The 17,128-nt window shown below is 42.5% G+C and overlaps 1 protein-coding gene across 1 annotated transcript in view; it reads right to left on the reverse strand.

Annotated features, from left to right (window-relative positions):
- Window positions 1-1,112: 1,112 nt before the first annotated feature.
- The window catches only part of FAM133B (family with sequence similarity 133 member B), a 37,724-nt gene continuing 21,708 nt past the window's right edge, over window positions 1,113-17,128 (reverse strand). Inside the window, exons 6-11 of the mRNA XM_073629635.1 lie at window positions 15,861-15,932; window positions 12,019-12,096; window positions 9,078-9,125; window positions 8,821-8,928; window positions 6,186-6,224; window positions 1,113-4,461 (exon numbers count right to left, since the gene is read on the reverse strand). Coding sequence (XP_073485736.1) covers window positions 4,375-4,461; window positions 6,186-6,224; window positions 8,821-8,928; window positions 9,078-9,125; window positions 12,019-12,096; window positions 15,861-15,932 — 432 coding nt within the window. The 3' untranslated portion in view covers window positions 1,113-4,374. The remainder of the gene's footprint in view (window positions 4,462-6,185; window positions 6,225-8,820; window positions 8,929-9,077; window positions 9,126-12,018; window positions 12,097-15,860; window positions 15,933-17,128) is intronic.

Raw genomic sequence — 17,128 nt, forward strand, 5'->3', positions numbered from 1 at the left:
GAGAGGGGGCAGGGCTGAACCACGGCTCCGTGTCTGAATGGACACATGGATCAGCGTCTCGGCTTGGGTGCCCCCATAGCAAGCTGCTTGCTGTGGGGGCACTCAACAGGAGGGAGGGGACAGAAGCACCGAAGAGGGACCCGAGAAGAGGAGGATCAGGGCTGTTCTGTGCAAAACCACTACACAGAGCAGGTAAGTATAACATGTCTTTTTTTTTTTCCTTTAAAAATAAAAACACTTTAGCGTCACTTTAATGTAGCAAAAAACGGTGGAGAGGCCGGTCACATGACTATGGCAGAACAGACCGTGCTCTTCAAGTTTTTTTCTAGCATTACTGATTGTGAAATCCGCTTTGCTTGTCTCAGGGGCTGATTTATACGCGAGGCTGCAAGCTAAATTAGAATAACAGATACACAAGGTGCTACACCCAGTCTTCATACACAGCCCAATATTGAAATTCCAGTTCAAGAAATACACATAAAATAATCCAAACACCTGTACAAAGAATTATCTGACATGAGACTCAAAGTGCAGTACTTATCTGTGACACATGGATAGTACATGAGGCTCTCAGGAGACACCTGTGGACTTGAGGGCCAGAAGGGTGTACTATCCATACGTTACAGCTAAATACTGCACATCACATAATAAATACAAATCACATCAGTCTATCGGAACACATATGTATTACAGATAGTTATAAAGCACCGACAATTAAAGTGATATTAAAGCTTCAACATAAATAAAACCTGCTCTGTGCAGTGGTTTTGCACAGAGCAGCCCTAATCCTCTTCTCGTTTCCACCACCGGCGCTCCTGGCTCCTTCCCCTTCACCAGTGCGCCCCCATAGCAAGCCCCTTGCTGTGGGGGCACTGATGCATGCTCACTTCTGAGCCCCGGTCTATGCATTCAGCGTTCATAAGACACATAAAGCTGTGGCTTGGCCCCACCCCCTGCTCTCTTATTGGCTCACTGGCTGTGATTGACAGACAATGGCTCCTGCTGCTGTGTCAGGCAATGAGGCTCCCTTGCACATAGCTGGATAGAGGGGGGGGGGGGGGGGGGGGGGGGTGATGGGCTCAAGTTAGTAGAGGAGGCTGTGGGGGGGGGGGGGGGGGGGGGGGCGGGCCGAGCAGCACACTGGTTTTTTTACCTTCATGCGTAGAATACATGAAGGTAAAAAACATTAAGCCTTTACAACCTCTTTAACTGACAATGCTTTACATAATGTACACTCAAATGTCTGGCTTCAAAGAGCTTACAATCTAAGGCCTTTGGATTATTCTCAATTTGTGTTTACATTCTGAACTGAGATTTTGGTGTCTGGCTGCAATCAAGGCCTGTTTAAAGAAAAAAAAAAAAAGATTTTTCATTGTGCGATGTTCAGCTAAAGAAATAGCATAAAAGTGCTGTGTGTATCTGCTTCTGTAATTAGTGAATTAATAAGCACTAAACCAAGAGGATCAGCATGGCAGTCAAGGGCCTAGTATTTTCAGCAGATCAGAAATGGCAGCTCCCATATTTCTCTCAAAACACACTCCTTTACAAAAAAAAAAAAAGTGCCAGTTAAAAAGTGACTAAAGTATTTATTGTCTGTCACAGCCACAGACTTTCCTTTTAAAAAATGTTATCTACACAGAAATGATAGGACAGCGGTCAATTACTTTGGGCAGAACAGTTTTTTCCTTTATGTGGAAAAACAAGGTCCAGTGTGAGAGAAATATTATTATGACATTTGTAATTTTAAATTTTAAAGGGACCTGATGCGTTTTAGTGAACTTGTGACATACACAAAACTTTGGGTGCACTTAGCTGCTCTTTATGACCCCCTTCTTTGCCTGGGGGTGATAAAAAACTCAGACGTTGCCCCCAGTTTCAGGGAATGTTGGCCAAATGCTGTTCCTGGGGCTGAGGCATATGCTCCGCTTCTTTGACAAAATATTAATGGAGAATGGTGAAGTTCTTCCATTAACAGAAACCTTGCCACCTTGTAAATCTCCCCCATAGGAATTGATTGATTGATTGTTTTAAACTTTCAATAAAGTTAGAAAGGAAACACACACACACACACACACACACCAGCAGGGGCCCTTGGTAAATTTCTGACTTCATGTATCCACCCAGGCAGAGAAAGGAACAAACTGGCAGCACAGAGCACTTTTAACGGACTGGTTCTCTTTAACATAATAAATCATCAAGGTCTCGGGTCTGTGACAGTATCTGCAGTCTTGTAGGCTGTGTGCCCAAGGACAAACTATGATGGCCCTAAAAGCAATGTTAATTATTCCTGTAGTGCTTTCCAAAAAAAAAAAACAAGCTTTTTCAGCTGTTGTGCCAGAAATAAAAACGTTAAAAAGTGAAAAATGCAGCTTGCTTATAAGGGAAATACGTGCAACTAGATAAGAGTTGGTGTGGTGAATTAGCATCTGTCACTTGAAGATCTCTAGTTCATTCAGTATACAATGACTTATGCAGATCTCAGCTATTGAACTTCCAATGAGTTGAGGGCTATTTGAGGTTTGAGCCCTTATCTGAAGTCTAAAGCCTAGTACACATGGGCTGAATGTCAGGCCGCACCGACTGGTTCAATGAAAACCCTTGTGGATGGAAGCCGGAAGTTTTCTGTCGAAGGGGCATGATTGAAAAAGCTCTGCCGCTCGGCATTTGATCAGCGCTCTCAGCCAATGGCTGAGAGTGCTGACCGGTGTATTCTGGCACCTGCCCTGACAAACACTTTGCCCAGGATGGCCGATACAAGATTAGGGCTCAGACTTTACACAGATCTACAGTCCAAGATAATAAATGATCAACTATAAGACAATCAACGGCTTTCTTTTATGAGAAAGAATTTAACATTTTCTTCAGCAAAACCTTGAAAGCGACACCACCCCCTTTGTGTCAGTGCAAAAAGCACCCCTGACCCACTTATACTCACCTTACTAGCACTCCCTTCAAAGCCAATTTCACCATCACAGCCGGTGTTCCGTCAAAAAAGGCAATTCATCAAAATCTCCAATTACGTCACTTTCAGTTACTATAAACCGTCAGTAATTGTAGATTTCGACGACTTGCTGTTTTGACACAACACCGGCAACCGTATACACTCCGGTACACGGTATTGTCCGCTCCGATACTAACCAAGAAAATGGCCACCTCCGCAGCGGCAAAACAACTCTTTTCTCGTTACCCGCTGTTGTGTCAAAACAGCAAAGTCTTTGTGTACCAGAGTGTACACGCTTTCCGGTGTTGTGTTAAAATGACAAGTCATTGAAATCTCCAATTACTGATGATTTACACTACAGTACCCGGAAGTGACGTAATTGGAGATCTTGATGAATTGGCCATTTTGAAAGAACACTGGCACTAGAGAGAGCAGTAACATCACTACATTGAACATGTGACAGTACTCGGGTCTAGCAAATGGTTAGACCCAAACACTGACATGGAAGGAGGTCACATACTACCCCAAACCTTAACGCACCAGGTACAGTCGCTGACTTAAGCTAGCCATGGTTCAATTCTTGGGTGGTTTAGCAGGGACCGGCCGAGATTTGAACCATCTATGGGCAGGTTGATTGCACACAAGTTGATCCATCGATCGACTTGGGTACAACTGGCATTCCAGATTTTTACATGCAAATTTTGCTAGTGGCTATAACTGCAAACAATAATGACTGACTGTGTTCTCACGGCAGGGACGGCTCCCCTCGTTGGGAGAACACAATAGTTCTGTGGGAGGGATTCCCTCACCAACACAGACTGTGTTGTTGGGTGAATCGAGCGCCTAAAGCAGCAGAAGGAGCAGAGGGGGGAGTGCTGGCAAGGGTAATATCAGGGGGTGGGGCCTTCGCACAGACCATGTCATGTCACCAAGACAACTATTCTGTGGACTGACCAGCATCCTCCGAGGACAAAATGTAGTAGTGCAACCAACAAATACATTTGTTCTCTGCATCAGAATGGTAGGATTTTAACCAACAAAATATAAAAGAGTCCAATTTTTTTGTGCATAGGTGCTGTGCAAGGTCAGAGAAAAAAAAAAAAAAAACTGCCAGTGTTGTGAGGTAAAGAGCCGCCATGGCTGTAATAAGCACATGATATGAAGTGGTGATGTCACTACCTGTATAGTTTACCTGCGGTTTGGCTACACCCACCAGTGGAATAGAAAACCAAACCTGCCAGGATGACTCTTCTGTATTCCCGGATGTTAGATGATACAGATGTATTTTGGTGGGAAAATTCCATTTGAGTCCCCTCTGCTCTCAGGAAAACGGTGCATTACAGAGGAGAAAATCTGATAGGTGTGGATTGCAGCTGTTCACAGTCTGAGAGTGAAATCATTGCACGTTGAGTGTGGGGGATTACGTGGCTTGGTTATTCAGAATCAGAGCTTGAGGGGACCGACTTCTTTTTCTTTTTCTTGCTGTGCTTCTTGTGCTTTTTTTTCTTTTTGGTCTTTTCCTGTAAATCAGGGAAACATTTTACTCAGACACTAGTAGGTAACTGGGTTTAGCCTGTTATGGGCCAACAGTCTGACAGTTATACCCAGTACACACCATTCGTTTTTTTCGTTCAATCAAAAACCTGACAGCTCTGGTTGGAGCCGCTGTACTAACAATCTGACGTTAGTACAGCGATCTTCCCTGCTGAGCTGTTGTGTTCTGACAAGGGGCCGCACACAACCCCCCCGAACACTCCGGTTGGCACTTTCAGTCATTGGCCGACCATGCTGATTGGGAGCCGGTCGGCTGCTGGTTTTCCAGTATGCTCGTCCAACAGGAGCCGGCCGTACCAGCTGCCATACTCACAGGCCGAATGTCGGACCGTTTTTTATTGAACCGGCTGATGTTGCCCAACATTTGACCCGTGTGTAGGCTTTATGCTCCTGGTTTGTCACCCTAGTAAAGCATACTGTATATTGCCAGCACACCGTGGATCTTCAAATAGCATCCAAAAGGTTTATTGAAACCGTTCCCATCACAGAAAAGTTTTGCAACTTTTTGGGGCCACGCAGGACCCTTCACCCTGATCACATGCCTGGTGAAGGTCTCCTGCATGGCCCCCTCTTTTCTGTAATGTAATTCCTTTCAATAAACTTTCTGGATTCTCTTTGAAGTTCCACAGTGTGCAGGCAATATATGCTTTATTATTGTTTGGCTATCGCTACTGCCCCCATTTTGAGGAACATGTGCAATGGGAATGTTGTACCCTGTTGATGACCACAAGTGGCTATGTGGACATATGTTGCACAGGCACTGTTGTCACTGAGCGAGTAAGGGCATGTAGAAAGGATTTGACTGAAAGAGACTAGCAGATATGCACTAAACAGATGAAGAAAAAAAAAAAAAACAACTCTATGCCATGGTTGCTCAGCCTGTGGCCCTCCAGCTGTTGCGGAACTGCAAGTCCCATGAAGCATTGCATGAAGCAAACAGTTACAAGCATGACTCGCAGAGGCATAATGGGAACTGTAGTTTCGCAACAGCTGGAGGGCCACAGGTTGAGCACCCATGCTCTATGGTGTGAAGCTACTTGTAGCAGCAATCAATCTCACACAATTAAAGCATGGTGCCATCATGCAAAATTACTACTACATGTTACTTGGTGTCATTTACACAATTTGTTGCTACTATATTACAGATCCAGTGAACTTAAAACCACAGCTGAGCTACAATGTACTCAAGAAGTTCTAACCTGAAGTGGGCAACATTATACAAAAAGACCCAGGCCCATTAATGAAAGTATCAGCGAAGAATGTACCTGTGAGGGAGAAATAAAATACTTACCTCTTTTGTCACCTGGGCCACTAAAAGCAGATCCATTGCCGAGGATGGGTCGCCCAAAGACTGCTAGAAAACAGACTCTTTTGGGAAAGTCCGCCCCTATGTCCACCTGAGCTTTTGTTCATTCCCCCTACTGACCTGCACATCTCTATTGAATCCTGTAATGGGTGGAGGCCAGCAGAAGAAACCAGTAGAGCTACAGGGGACAGAACAGACTGACTCACTCTGTAGTGTCTGTTTCCCAGCAACTGAGGAGCATTTAGCAGTGAGGGAGGTAGAAGAGGTATGTATTTTATTTGGATCAATTTCCACACTATATATAAAAAACAACCTAATTATAATATGCCTCCTGCAGTTCTCATTGTGTTAAACCACCAGCATTTCCATGAAAAAGAAACTTACGGCTTTCTCTTCACTGCTCCGCTTCCTTTTCCCATAAACCTTAAAAAAAAAAAAATAAGTGTCACCAATGTACCCTAAACAATTTCAATGTATACCATGTTTTTCAACAAAGTAAATGTGTCAGAAGTATTACTTTATTTTTTTTTCTCTATAATCTTTTTATTGAATATAAAAATGAAAGGACAAGTTACAACATGTCATGACAAGAAAGTGAAAACATGTAGAAACACATTCTCATAAATTGTTAGTGACTCAGCCCTCAATGATGGGGTTAAGCAATACAATTAAAAGAAAAACAAAAAAAAAACAAAAAAAAAACAAAAAAAAAAAAAACACATGTACATCTGAGTGTAAAGCATAGGCGTTCGACAGTTACACGGAGAGAAATTCATTGATCAACTATCTAGTGAAAACACAAGACACAAAAAATAAAAAAATAAAAAAATAAAACACCCAGCTTAAACAATCAAGTGCAAAAAAGATCTACCATAGGTGCAATTCCGCTTGATAGTGCTAACTGCTGAATAAAAAATGACAGAGCAGCTGTGATTATAGCGAAGTTAAGTTATAGGACAATTGTTCCTAATATTTCAGAAGTATTACATTTTAATAAAGATGGTGGTAATTAAAATAGGTTATGAGATCACATAGGTCACACACCATGGACCAAATCGTTAAAAGGTATCTGCAATATTAAACCTGCAGCCCATTATATTCTAGAACTAATAAAATGTTATCAATGAATAAAAACAACAAAGACCTTGCTGCAGTATGGGAGCTGGCTCTACAGAACACAGAGCTGTGGAAATCGCAGCTTTCACACCTTTCCTGATGCTGGTCTATACTCCAACTTAATGAAACCAATGTATTCTCTTGCTAAACCATAGGTTTATATTAGAAATTGGTAAGCACAGGTAAACAAATACCATCAAGGGAACATTGATGCGTTTTGCTTAATAGTAAGCACTTAACGTAAAGCATGTCGATGTTCATTGACGTCTGTTTACCGTTGTGTAGCTTTTTCTACTATAAACCTACAGTTGAGCAAGAGAACAAAACGGTTTTGTTACACTGACCAGTACCTAGGAGATTTCACATTGGGGTGAGGGCGCCTGTGATGCCACCCCTGTTTAAGTTCTGACATCAGCCGACACAGGCTGGAATGCTGCAGTTGGGAGGTGACAAGAGATTCATGGCTTGGTTAATATAAAACACTGGGATATGCAGTATCTGCAGATGCCACTTTTCCCCGACTAGTCAAAGCAACAGTGTCTAAGGCCGGCCATAGACTGTTTGAATCTAGGCCACTTTGGCAAGAACCGGCCAAACTGTGTGGACAGACTGAATGTACCAAGTTGATCGAGCCAACACTGGTACAACCAGCCGGACGGATTTACTTGCGATTATCGCTAGCGGCTGCTATAGCTGCTAGCAATAATCACTGTCTTCTACTGGCAGGGCTAGCTCCCCCACTAGCAGCATTAGAAAAACAAAAAACGGCTCTGTAAATTCTAGTGTAATTTTAATGGCCTATATTGCTTTTTTGTTTGGAGTCAGTTTGTGATAGCTGCTTAACCGCTTCCCGACCGGCGCACGCTGATGTACGTCGGCAGAATGGCACGGCTGGGCAAATGGGCGTACCTGTAAGTCCCATTTGAATTCCCCGGCGTGCCATTGCGTGCGCGCCACCGGCCGGGAGCTCTGTGAGTAGGGTCGCGGGTCCCGCGGACTCGATCGCCGCGGGGATACCCACGATCGCCTCACAGAGAGGACGAACGGGGAGATGCTGATGTAAACAAGCATCTCCCTGTTCTGCCTAGTGACAGTCTCACTGATCTCTGCTCCCTGTCATCGGGTGCAGAGATCAATGACGTGTCACAGCTAGCCCATCCCCGCTACAGTTAGAAAACACTCCCTAGTACTGACTTAACCCGTCCCCTAGTGGTTAACCCCTTCACTGCCAGTGTCATTTACACAGGAATCAGTGCATTTTTATAGCACTGTTGCTGTATAAATGACAATGGTCCCAAAAATGTGTCAAAAATGTCCGATGTGTCCGCCATAATGTCGCAGTCACAATAAAAATCGCTGATCGCCGCCATTACTAGTAAAAAAAAAAAAATTATTAATAAAAATGCCATAAAACTATCCCCTATTTTGTAAACGCTATAACTTTTGCGCCCAATTAATAATCGCTTACTGTGATTTTTTTTTTACCAAAAACATGTAGAAGGATACGTATCGGCCTAAACTGAAGAAAAAAAATGTTTTTTTAATTATTTTTTTGGGGATATTTATTATAGCAAAAAGTAAAAAATAATGCGTTTTTTCAAAATTGTCGCTATTTTTTTGTTTATAGCGCAAAAAATAAAAATCCACAGAGGTGATCAAATACCACCAAAAGAAAGCTCTATTTGTGGGGAAAAAAGGACATCAATTTTGTTTCGGTACAACGTCGCACGTCCGCGCAATTGTCAGTTAAAGCGACGCAGTGCCGAATCGCAAAAAGTGCTCTGGTCAGGAAGGGGGTAAAATCTTCCGGGGCTGAAGCGGTTAAGGTTTCACTGCACACAACTGACTTTCTTTTTGCCTCTTATCACTCTATCTTTGTAGGTTGTCATCGTCACAGACTAACCTCGTCCTCAGAGTCTGACCGGGAGGAATCATAAGAAGCATGTCGGTGGTCTTCGTCGTCGTCATCATCATCAGGTCTTCTCCTCTTCCTGCCTGAACTCTTTCCATCCTGCAAAAAGAAATATGTCTCACTTTTTAAATGAAACTGATCTACATGGTTAAGGGGACATCAGCTCCCCTAGAGTTCTAGTTTTCTCATAAGCCCCCCTCAATTTAACATGATATTCTGGAAGAGGTTAAAGTGTTGCTATAACTCACTCTGTCCTTCTCCAGATCGTCTTTGGATTTCTTCTTCTTCACAGAATCCTTACAAAGAATAAACAGAAAAATAATTTGTATGATAAGTATTGCATTTATAGGTTTACAAAGCTGTGACCCTTCTGACAGGGAATATAGAAGAGATCAACAAAACTGCAACTTAAAACCTGGCTTTAGTCAGTAAAGAACAAGTGAAGTAATGCAGAGGTATACAAACGATCTACATAATGAATAAACTTCAACATGTAGAAAAGCAAAAACAAGAGTACCCAAATACTGACTTCAGAAGAACCAAAAGCCATCACTTGCTTAAATTGGACCCCATCTGCATAATTTTTCCTCTCCTCCATGACCCATCATTCCTGGCAGCATTCTCTTGTGATCACAGATTGGTGTGATAAGGCACCCTCAGGGGATGGGTCCTTAAGACTCTGGGCTCACAAAAGTGGCTTGAATGATGCTGAAAGTCATTAAAGCCTGAAGAGGATCAGCACTAAATGCGGAGCATTACGTCTATGGGGAGCAGCCCTGGAGAAAGGGTGAGTGTTGCAGTAAAGGCTGCCTTTTTAGGGCTTTTTTTTTTTTAAAAAGACTTCTTTAAGTGGATCTAACCCCAATTCATGGAATTTGAGCTGGGCACATCTATCTGTAGTGTTTTCTTATCTATCTCCAAAGCACTGAGTCCTGTGGCTTTCTCCTGCTGCTTAGCTCTGTTATCAGCCTGTTATCAGCTTCTGACAAGTTCTCCAACACAGGAGATAAAAGCAACCTGAAATTTGTGTCCTTGGAGGTTGCTATGAATAGATGAACACAGCATTGGTCTATTTAGAGCAGAGCTCTGCACATCACTTCCTTCCTTTGCCAATGTGGAGAGGGGGCGTGTGCCTTTCCACCAATCAGCTGTTTGGGCTGTGTGCCTAGACTTCACACTCAGTGTTGAACAGGAAGAGAAAATCTTTAACAGGATGTGTACTTTCTAAAGAATATAGCAAGTTGAAAACAGCAGCTATACATGTAAAACTTATGTAGGGAGATGTGTTTCATCTCTGTGTATCATCTGAGGCTGTTCACTGCACTGAGTATATGTGAGAGTTTACATCGACTTTAAAGTTGGCCATTGCTGAATCAAAATTCAAACGGTTCAGCAGGAACCACACAAAATTTCAATCTATGAATGGTCGTTCCTGGTCATAAGAAGTCAACCTATTGATCGCTTTCTCAAGAACAGGACTGCTGGAAAATTTCCAATATTGGCTGCAGCACTGATCAATGTATTCTGACAGCAGGGAGGACTCCTCCCTGTTAAAATAAAAAAGACACAGTGGGGAAGATTCCCACATCCACACAGAATTTTTGGAAGGGGCAACCAGGACAGGTATTTTTTGTTCAGCTGCCCCATTTTCTTTTCTCTTCTCTTACCTGATGCAGAGATAGCCGCAGTTGTGATACTCATCCACGCAAAGTATCCAGGGTTGTCCTGCTGGGATCCTCTTCTCTGCAGACAACGCCGGGTCCCGCGCCAACTCTTCCGGGTTCTGGTGCAGCCTACTGATGACCATTGTCCCTATTCTCTATTAGTGAATGGCATGACGCTCGGGGCTCCTGATGCCTCCTGGGATATGAAGTTCACATATCCCAGGATTCACTGGGGGCACTAACATCATTCGCCTAGGTGAATGATGGAGGATGGGCTGAAACCAAATATAAAAAAAGTGAAGTGTGGAGGAGCCAAGTTACACAAATGAGTGATCTGTTTTAAGCCAAGTTGGGCTTTAGCCCTTCCATTGTCAATAATGCGTACAACATATCAAAGCAGTGAAAGTGTTAAAACAAGCTTTTTCCTTTTCCAATTTAATAATCATGGGGTTTGTTTTTTTTTGTAGAAATTACCATGGTGGCAGAGAACTCACCTGATCAATTCTACATGCAGCAGAAATGACGTCCACTCTGACACTCCCTTCAGTGGTTCCTAGGATCGCCTACTCTAACTGGGAACCCAGGACTACAGCAACCACTATCAAGACTTTTTCCAGGGGAGCTTGGAAGGGAGATCTGATGCCTAACCTCTCCTCTGTGCAGTTAAAGCAGAACCAAACCTAACTTGTAGAAAACGATCGGCATGCTGCTCTGTATTTCAGAAAGACATGCTATGTTTGTTCTGCAATAATACACACTTACCTGCCTGCTTGCAGTTTTCTATTGAACGTACAGCTAAACGTGCATTCCTAACATGCTCCGACTGTGCCAGAATGACCGATTCCCAATGCATAGGATGCCATCATCCTCCAACCATCAAGAGGCCGTAAACCTGGCAGAGATGGTGACAGCGGCTAGTGAGGGATGTAGCCACAGCATCGCAGAAGGTTGAGGTGAGCATATTCCTGAGTTTAGTTCCACTTTAACCTGGAAACGCTCTGCTCTGACCTCATTTCCAGGTTCTCAGCTGCCAGATGACAGAAGGATTTGCTCTGGTAAATAGTTCATGTACTTTAATCTGTCAAGGTAAAGTGCAGGGAAGCAATTAGGGGTCTAATAGGCCCCGGATGTCTCCATAATGAGGACCTGTTACCTGCACAATGATAACACACAGTGGATTTGTAAACTCGTGACAGCTAGTACGTTGTCCAAAGAGCATACAACCACACTGCCCCTTGTGCACCCATCTAGACCCAAAGACAGATCTCAGACGATAACCCCTGTTCTGACCCTAATAGGTAACTGAATGACTATACATGTGCTTTGCTGGCCGACTTTTTCTATGGTTTAAATGGACTATATATGCCCTATTATTTCGTAAAAGGAGGAATTACCCACTTTCAGATTTAAAATATCAAATTTTAAAAATGTAAATTTTCAGGATAGTTTTCCCTTACAAATAATGTAGCCGTACATTTCCATACAGTGACCAGCAGATAAGTCATGACACCTTCACAAACCACACCTTGCTCTCAGAATCCGAGCCATCGTCTGATGACCTGCGATAATGTTTTTTCTTCTTTTTCTTTCTTGAGCGTTTTTTCTTGGTCATATAAAAAAAGTAAATAAAAATTTAGTGCAGAAACATTTATAATACTTGTTAATAAAATACTTCTAGTTTTAATACAGCTCCACAAATCACACACATAATAAATAGGTAATCAGATTTTTTGTGAAATAAATACTGGCCAAGATGGAATCATATAAAATCACCAAACTCAAGCTACATTTAAATCTAGTGTTGTGCAACCCCACAAACAAGTTGGGGTGAAAATAAACAGCCAGTGATAGTGAATATTATTTTTTTTTTTTTCATTCTTTTTCACTTTATTTTTACCTAGTGATCCTGCCAGTAACACTTCATTTCCTAGGGTGACAACACTCACTGTACTATATCTATGGAGAAGCAGTATTGCCACCTTAGGACTGGAAAAGTTGGGACTTAAGGGGAGGTAGTTTCCAGCCTAACCTAGATTCCTCCTAATATAATTATTACATACATCCGAGGTTCCCAACTTACCCGCTGGTCTGGAGGCTGAGACCTTTGCCAAGTCAAACCGCTTTTTACCCACATACACCCTTATTCAAAAGGTTTAGAATAAGTAAGCAGCTCCAACAGGTCACTGGCTTCACCCCTATATGGCACAATAATCACTATCCAGAGTTAGCCAAATTACAAGAGGCCCCAAGGTGGCGTAAGTGGGGTATAACGCACCTTTATCATATCTTTCAGAATGGATGCCTATGCTCAGTTGAGGAATTAAGAACAAGGCTCTGCCTACCTAAGTCTATGTACTTTTATTATGTACAACTTAAGCACGCTGTGACAGCACAGGGCTCCGCAGTAGAGTCACAACAATCCCCTACCCCGGTGTTCAATATGATGGCCGAATCCGTCTCTACTAAGGGATTTATCTCTAGATGTTAGAAAAAGTATGTATAAAGGCTCTCTGAGTAACAGACCAAGCAGATATCAGTCTATGTTGAAATGTAAAAGGGTCTTCATACACTTACGGCAGCACTTGAAGAGAGAAGCAGATTCTGGAAGTAAAAAAAAAAAAAGGTGCCTCTATGTCCCGAAGTAAAACTTTATATAGCCCAAAAGTGCTAAAAACACTTACAAAAGGGTAGATGGGTAGGCGCACATCATAATAATATGGCAGGTGGTCCAGCGTTCTGGTTTTCCCAAAGAGTCCCAGGGATATCCGAAGGTGCAACTCTATGGCAGCATATTCTGAAGTGGCCAGAAGCCACAGCTCTCCGGATTTTTGGGAGACAGCTGAGCTGTCTGAGACAGCGTGGAAGCGTGGACGTGACATCAGCGGGAAGGGACCAGCAACCAGCATGGACCACAAGCCGGAAGTCATGTCATCAACATGCAACGTGTTTTGGAACAGCTAATTGGTTCCTTCTTGCCTGGAGGAACCAATTAGCTGTTCCGAAAGCACGTTCTAAGACATCACTTCCGACTTGTGGTCCACGCTGGTCCCTTCCCGCTGACATCACTTCACGCTGTCTCAGACAGCTCAACTGTCTCTCCAGAATCCGGAGAGCTGTAGCTTCCCTCTGCTGGTCACTTCAGAATATGCTGCCATAGAGTTACACCTTCGGATATCCTTGGGACTACCAGAACGCCGGACCACCTGCCATATTATTAATATGATGTGCTCCTACCCTTTTGTAAGTGTTTTTAACCCTTTTGGGATATATAAAGTTTTTCTTAGAGGCGCCTTTTTTTCTTTCTATCTCTAGTTGTTACGCAATGTTAATAACCGATTTCCTAACCTCGTTTCCCTTGAGGGCAGACGAGAGGTGGGAGAGTGATCTCGGACCCTTTATAGATGATCAATGAGAAGGGGCCTTACAGGCAGTGCCCCCAATGTTCCCTTAATGAGAGACAAAGATTCATGCAACGGCATTTGCTTTTAAGGATACATTTACCCCAGCTAGATTACATGCCATAGGCATTCTGGACTCCCCCATGTGTGTCAACTGCTTTAGAGATCATGAGGATTTGATACACTTAACTTGGAGATGCCCCAAGCTCCACCTATATTGTGTGGGAGTGTTGAATACTATTAACTCTGTTCCAGACCTCCATTCCACTCTACCCCAAACCGTGCCTATAGGGCATATTGGACCACTTACAATTACCGGCCCCCTTAGGAGAGGCAGTGGCTAGAGCTTTCTTTCAAGCCCGAAGGGTAATACTCAGAATATGGAAATCTTCAGACGCCCCCTCACATAAAGAATGGATACAATGTATGGGGAAACTCTAAAGTGGGGTACACACTATAAGAAAATCGGACGAATGTTCGTCCGGTTTTCCTCGTTGTGTTACAGAAAATCGGAACCGATTAATGAAAATTCGTACGAAAATTCTCATATGAGAAAGGCTTTTTTTTTTGTTGCTTATTGTTTATCACGCGCAGTCTTTATTTTTTGGTTTTACTTGTATAAAAATTGCACGAAAACAGTACGAATTAAACAAGTTTATCCTTCTCGTACGAAATTTGCGAATCAGCTATCGAAAGTTATGTACACACTATATGAAAATTGTACCAAAATTGTTTGGACAAAAATGTTTTCGCCTGATTTTCTTAGTGTGTATGAGCCTTAAGTCTAGAGAAGTTTATTTATTAACACAGGGGCTGCCCCTGTAGATTTGACAATTTATGGGGTCCTTGGTTGGCTGTTCCAGGTCTGAGCCCATTGGAACTAGTGATGGACAGACTGCTTATTGACTAGGTCTGTTTTCCATTATGAATGTACTGAGCAATCTACCAAACCCCATTAAAAGAGGGGTGATTATCCAGAATGTTTATATAAATGTGGATACTGTATTAACTTTGGTATGGCTTTGTGGGACTGATATTCCTTATCTTTTGGAAGTGCTTGTTGAGTGACATATGTTGTGTTTAAAGATGTTCAATTGTATCTATGAGGCAGTCTTGGCATTACCTTATCTGAATTGTTTTCTATTTCTGTTCTGTGTTTTAATACTTTAATAAAACTTTTCTCGGGTGTGTACTAGCCTCAATCCAATGCACAGAGTGTGGTTCCTACCTACTCCCTCAACCCAAGTCACTCGTGATAGTCTATACCAACACCAGACAATCCCAGGAGAAGTCCCCCTTCCCCGCCCAACCCAGAAGGCGAGTGACAGCCTCAGCTATGCATGTTTTTCTATGAGATTTTGGAGAGGTTGTGTGTCCTTTGCTTCCACTCGGGTTTCCAATTACACTCAGGTCTCTGCACTGCAGTGTAACACCTCAGATCTCTGCCTGCTAGCGCTCATAAATGTGGTGTAAAATGTGTGCTGTAGAGGAGAGAGGAGAAAGAGCTGCAGATAAACAGGTAAAATTTATGTAGGTTTTGTTTCAGCTCTGTGCATCAATTGGAGCCAGTCACTTCACTGGGTATATGTAATGGTTTACAACCACTTTAAATTCGGAGTAAACTCACTTTTTTGATTTTTACCTATAGATAAGTCAATAAGGCTTACTTATAGGTACAGTAAATATCTCCTAAACGTGCGCCGTTTAGGAGATATTTTACTTGGAAGCGGCCGGTGTCATCGTGTCTCAGCCATTCATATGGCCGAAACCTGCAAACCTGGAAAACCAGGTGAAGATGGACGCACCAACAGCGCACTGCTGGAGGGCTTCGTTTTCAGGTAAGTCTGTCATAATGTGCTAGCATGCGATGCCTTGAACTTCCTGGGGGCCGAAAAAACAAACAAACAAACTGACGGCAGCAAAAATAACTTACATAAATACACATACAGAGACCTGATACATGACTTACCTCATTATCGGATTCATCTGAACTGCTGGAAGAAGTAGAACTCGATGATGCAGAAGAAGATGATGAAGATAACTTGACCAGAGACAATGAGACAATAAGAGTGACACTTGTGAGACGAAAATTATAAAAACAGAAAGTGATTCCATCCTATGTACTACTGGAAGCCTTGTGGTAGATGGTGCTATAATCTGCAAATAACTGATGCAATGTAAAAAGCAAGATTCTGATTACAAAGAATAGAGAAAGGGAATAGAATTGTTGAGGAAAATTTGCTGAAACAGCGCATTGCACCCCCTCCTCATCATCCAGCAAAACGGACACCAAAACCAGCCCACACACTTAAACTGATTAAGGGCTGGTTCACGCCACAAAAACGCACTCCAGATACGTTCCGGATGAGTTTCTGCATGCGCGTTTTTGACACGTTCCAGTACGTTTTTGATGCGTTTCCGGATACATTCCAGGTCCTTTTTTTCTTATTTTTTCCAGATTTAATTTCATTATACTAGGGTCCAGTACATTTTTGATGCGTTCCAGTGCAGGGAAAATGCAACACGTTCTACTTTTTTTTTTTCTGGAACTGGAGAGCCCTGGAACTGACTGCGCTGGTGTGAAATATGCAATTGGAAACCATATAACCTATGTTACATGTGTTTTTGATGCAGAAAAAAAAAAAAAAAAAAAAGCAAAAAAAACGCACTAGACTGCATGTGGTGTGAACTGGCCTTTAGTGTGCGGTTACTGTGAAAGGGCTCTTAAGAAAGTACAGGCTATGGACATGAAAATATTAGACTCCCATCACACATATATTTAACAACCAATATATCAGCTTTAAAAAGTGACCGTCACCACAGATTTACTTTAAATAAGCATTAACAAAAAAATTCATTAATAAATGTATTGAATTATTTCATAATTTTTCTTCCTAGTTCTATAAAATGTGACTATTTTCTAAAAATCTGAGATAAAAGTATATATAGTATATATAAGTATATAAGTGTATATATATATTTATATATTATAAAACCCTGCCCTAGCCCTTGTCTCTCCTGAGCAATGCAAATATGCCATTCGCAACAGATGAAAAAAATACTATTAGCCAAGCGAGAAAAGCGTATGCCCTTTGCTGTACTTTCCTCCCTCCCATTGTCCTGTGTATGCATCAGCCACAGACAGTAATGGACAGCCTGCAGAGTGCCCCCAATGTGGGAAAGCAGGGGGCAGAAAAGCAGCGGGGATGTAAACAAAGCCACAGTTAGCTAAAGGCA

The sequence above is a fragment of the Aquarana catesbeiana genome, linkage group LG05 (assembly GCF_042186555.1).
Source record: "Aquarana catesbeiana isolate 2022-GZ linkage group LG05, ASM4218655v1, whole genome shotgun sequence".
Lineage (NCBI taxonomy): Eukaryota > Metazoa > Chordata > Amphibia > Anura > Ranidae > Aquarana > Aquarana catesbeiana.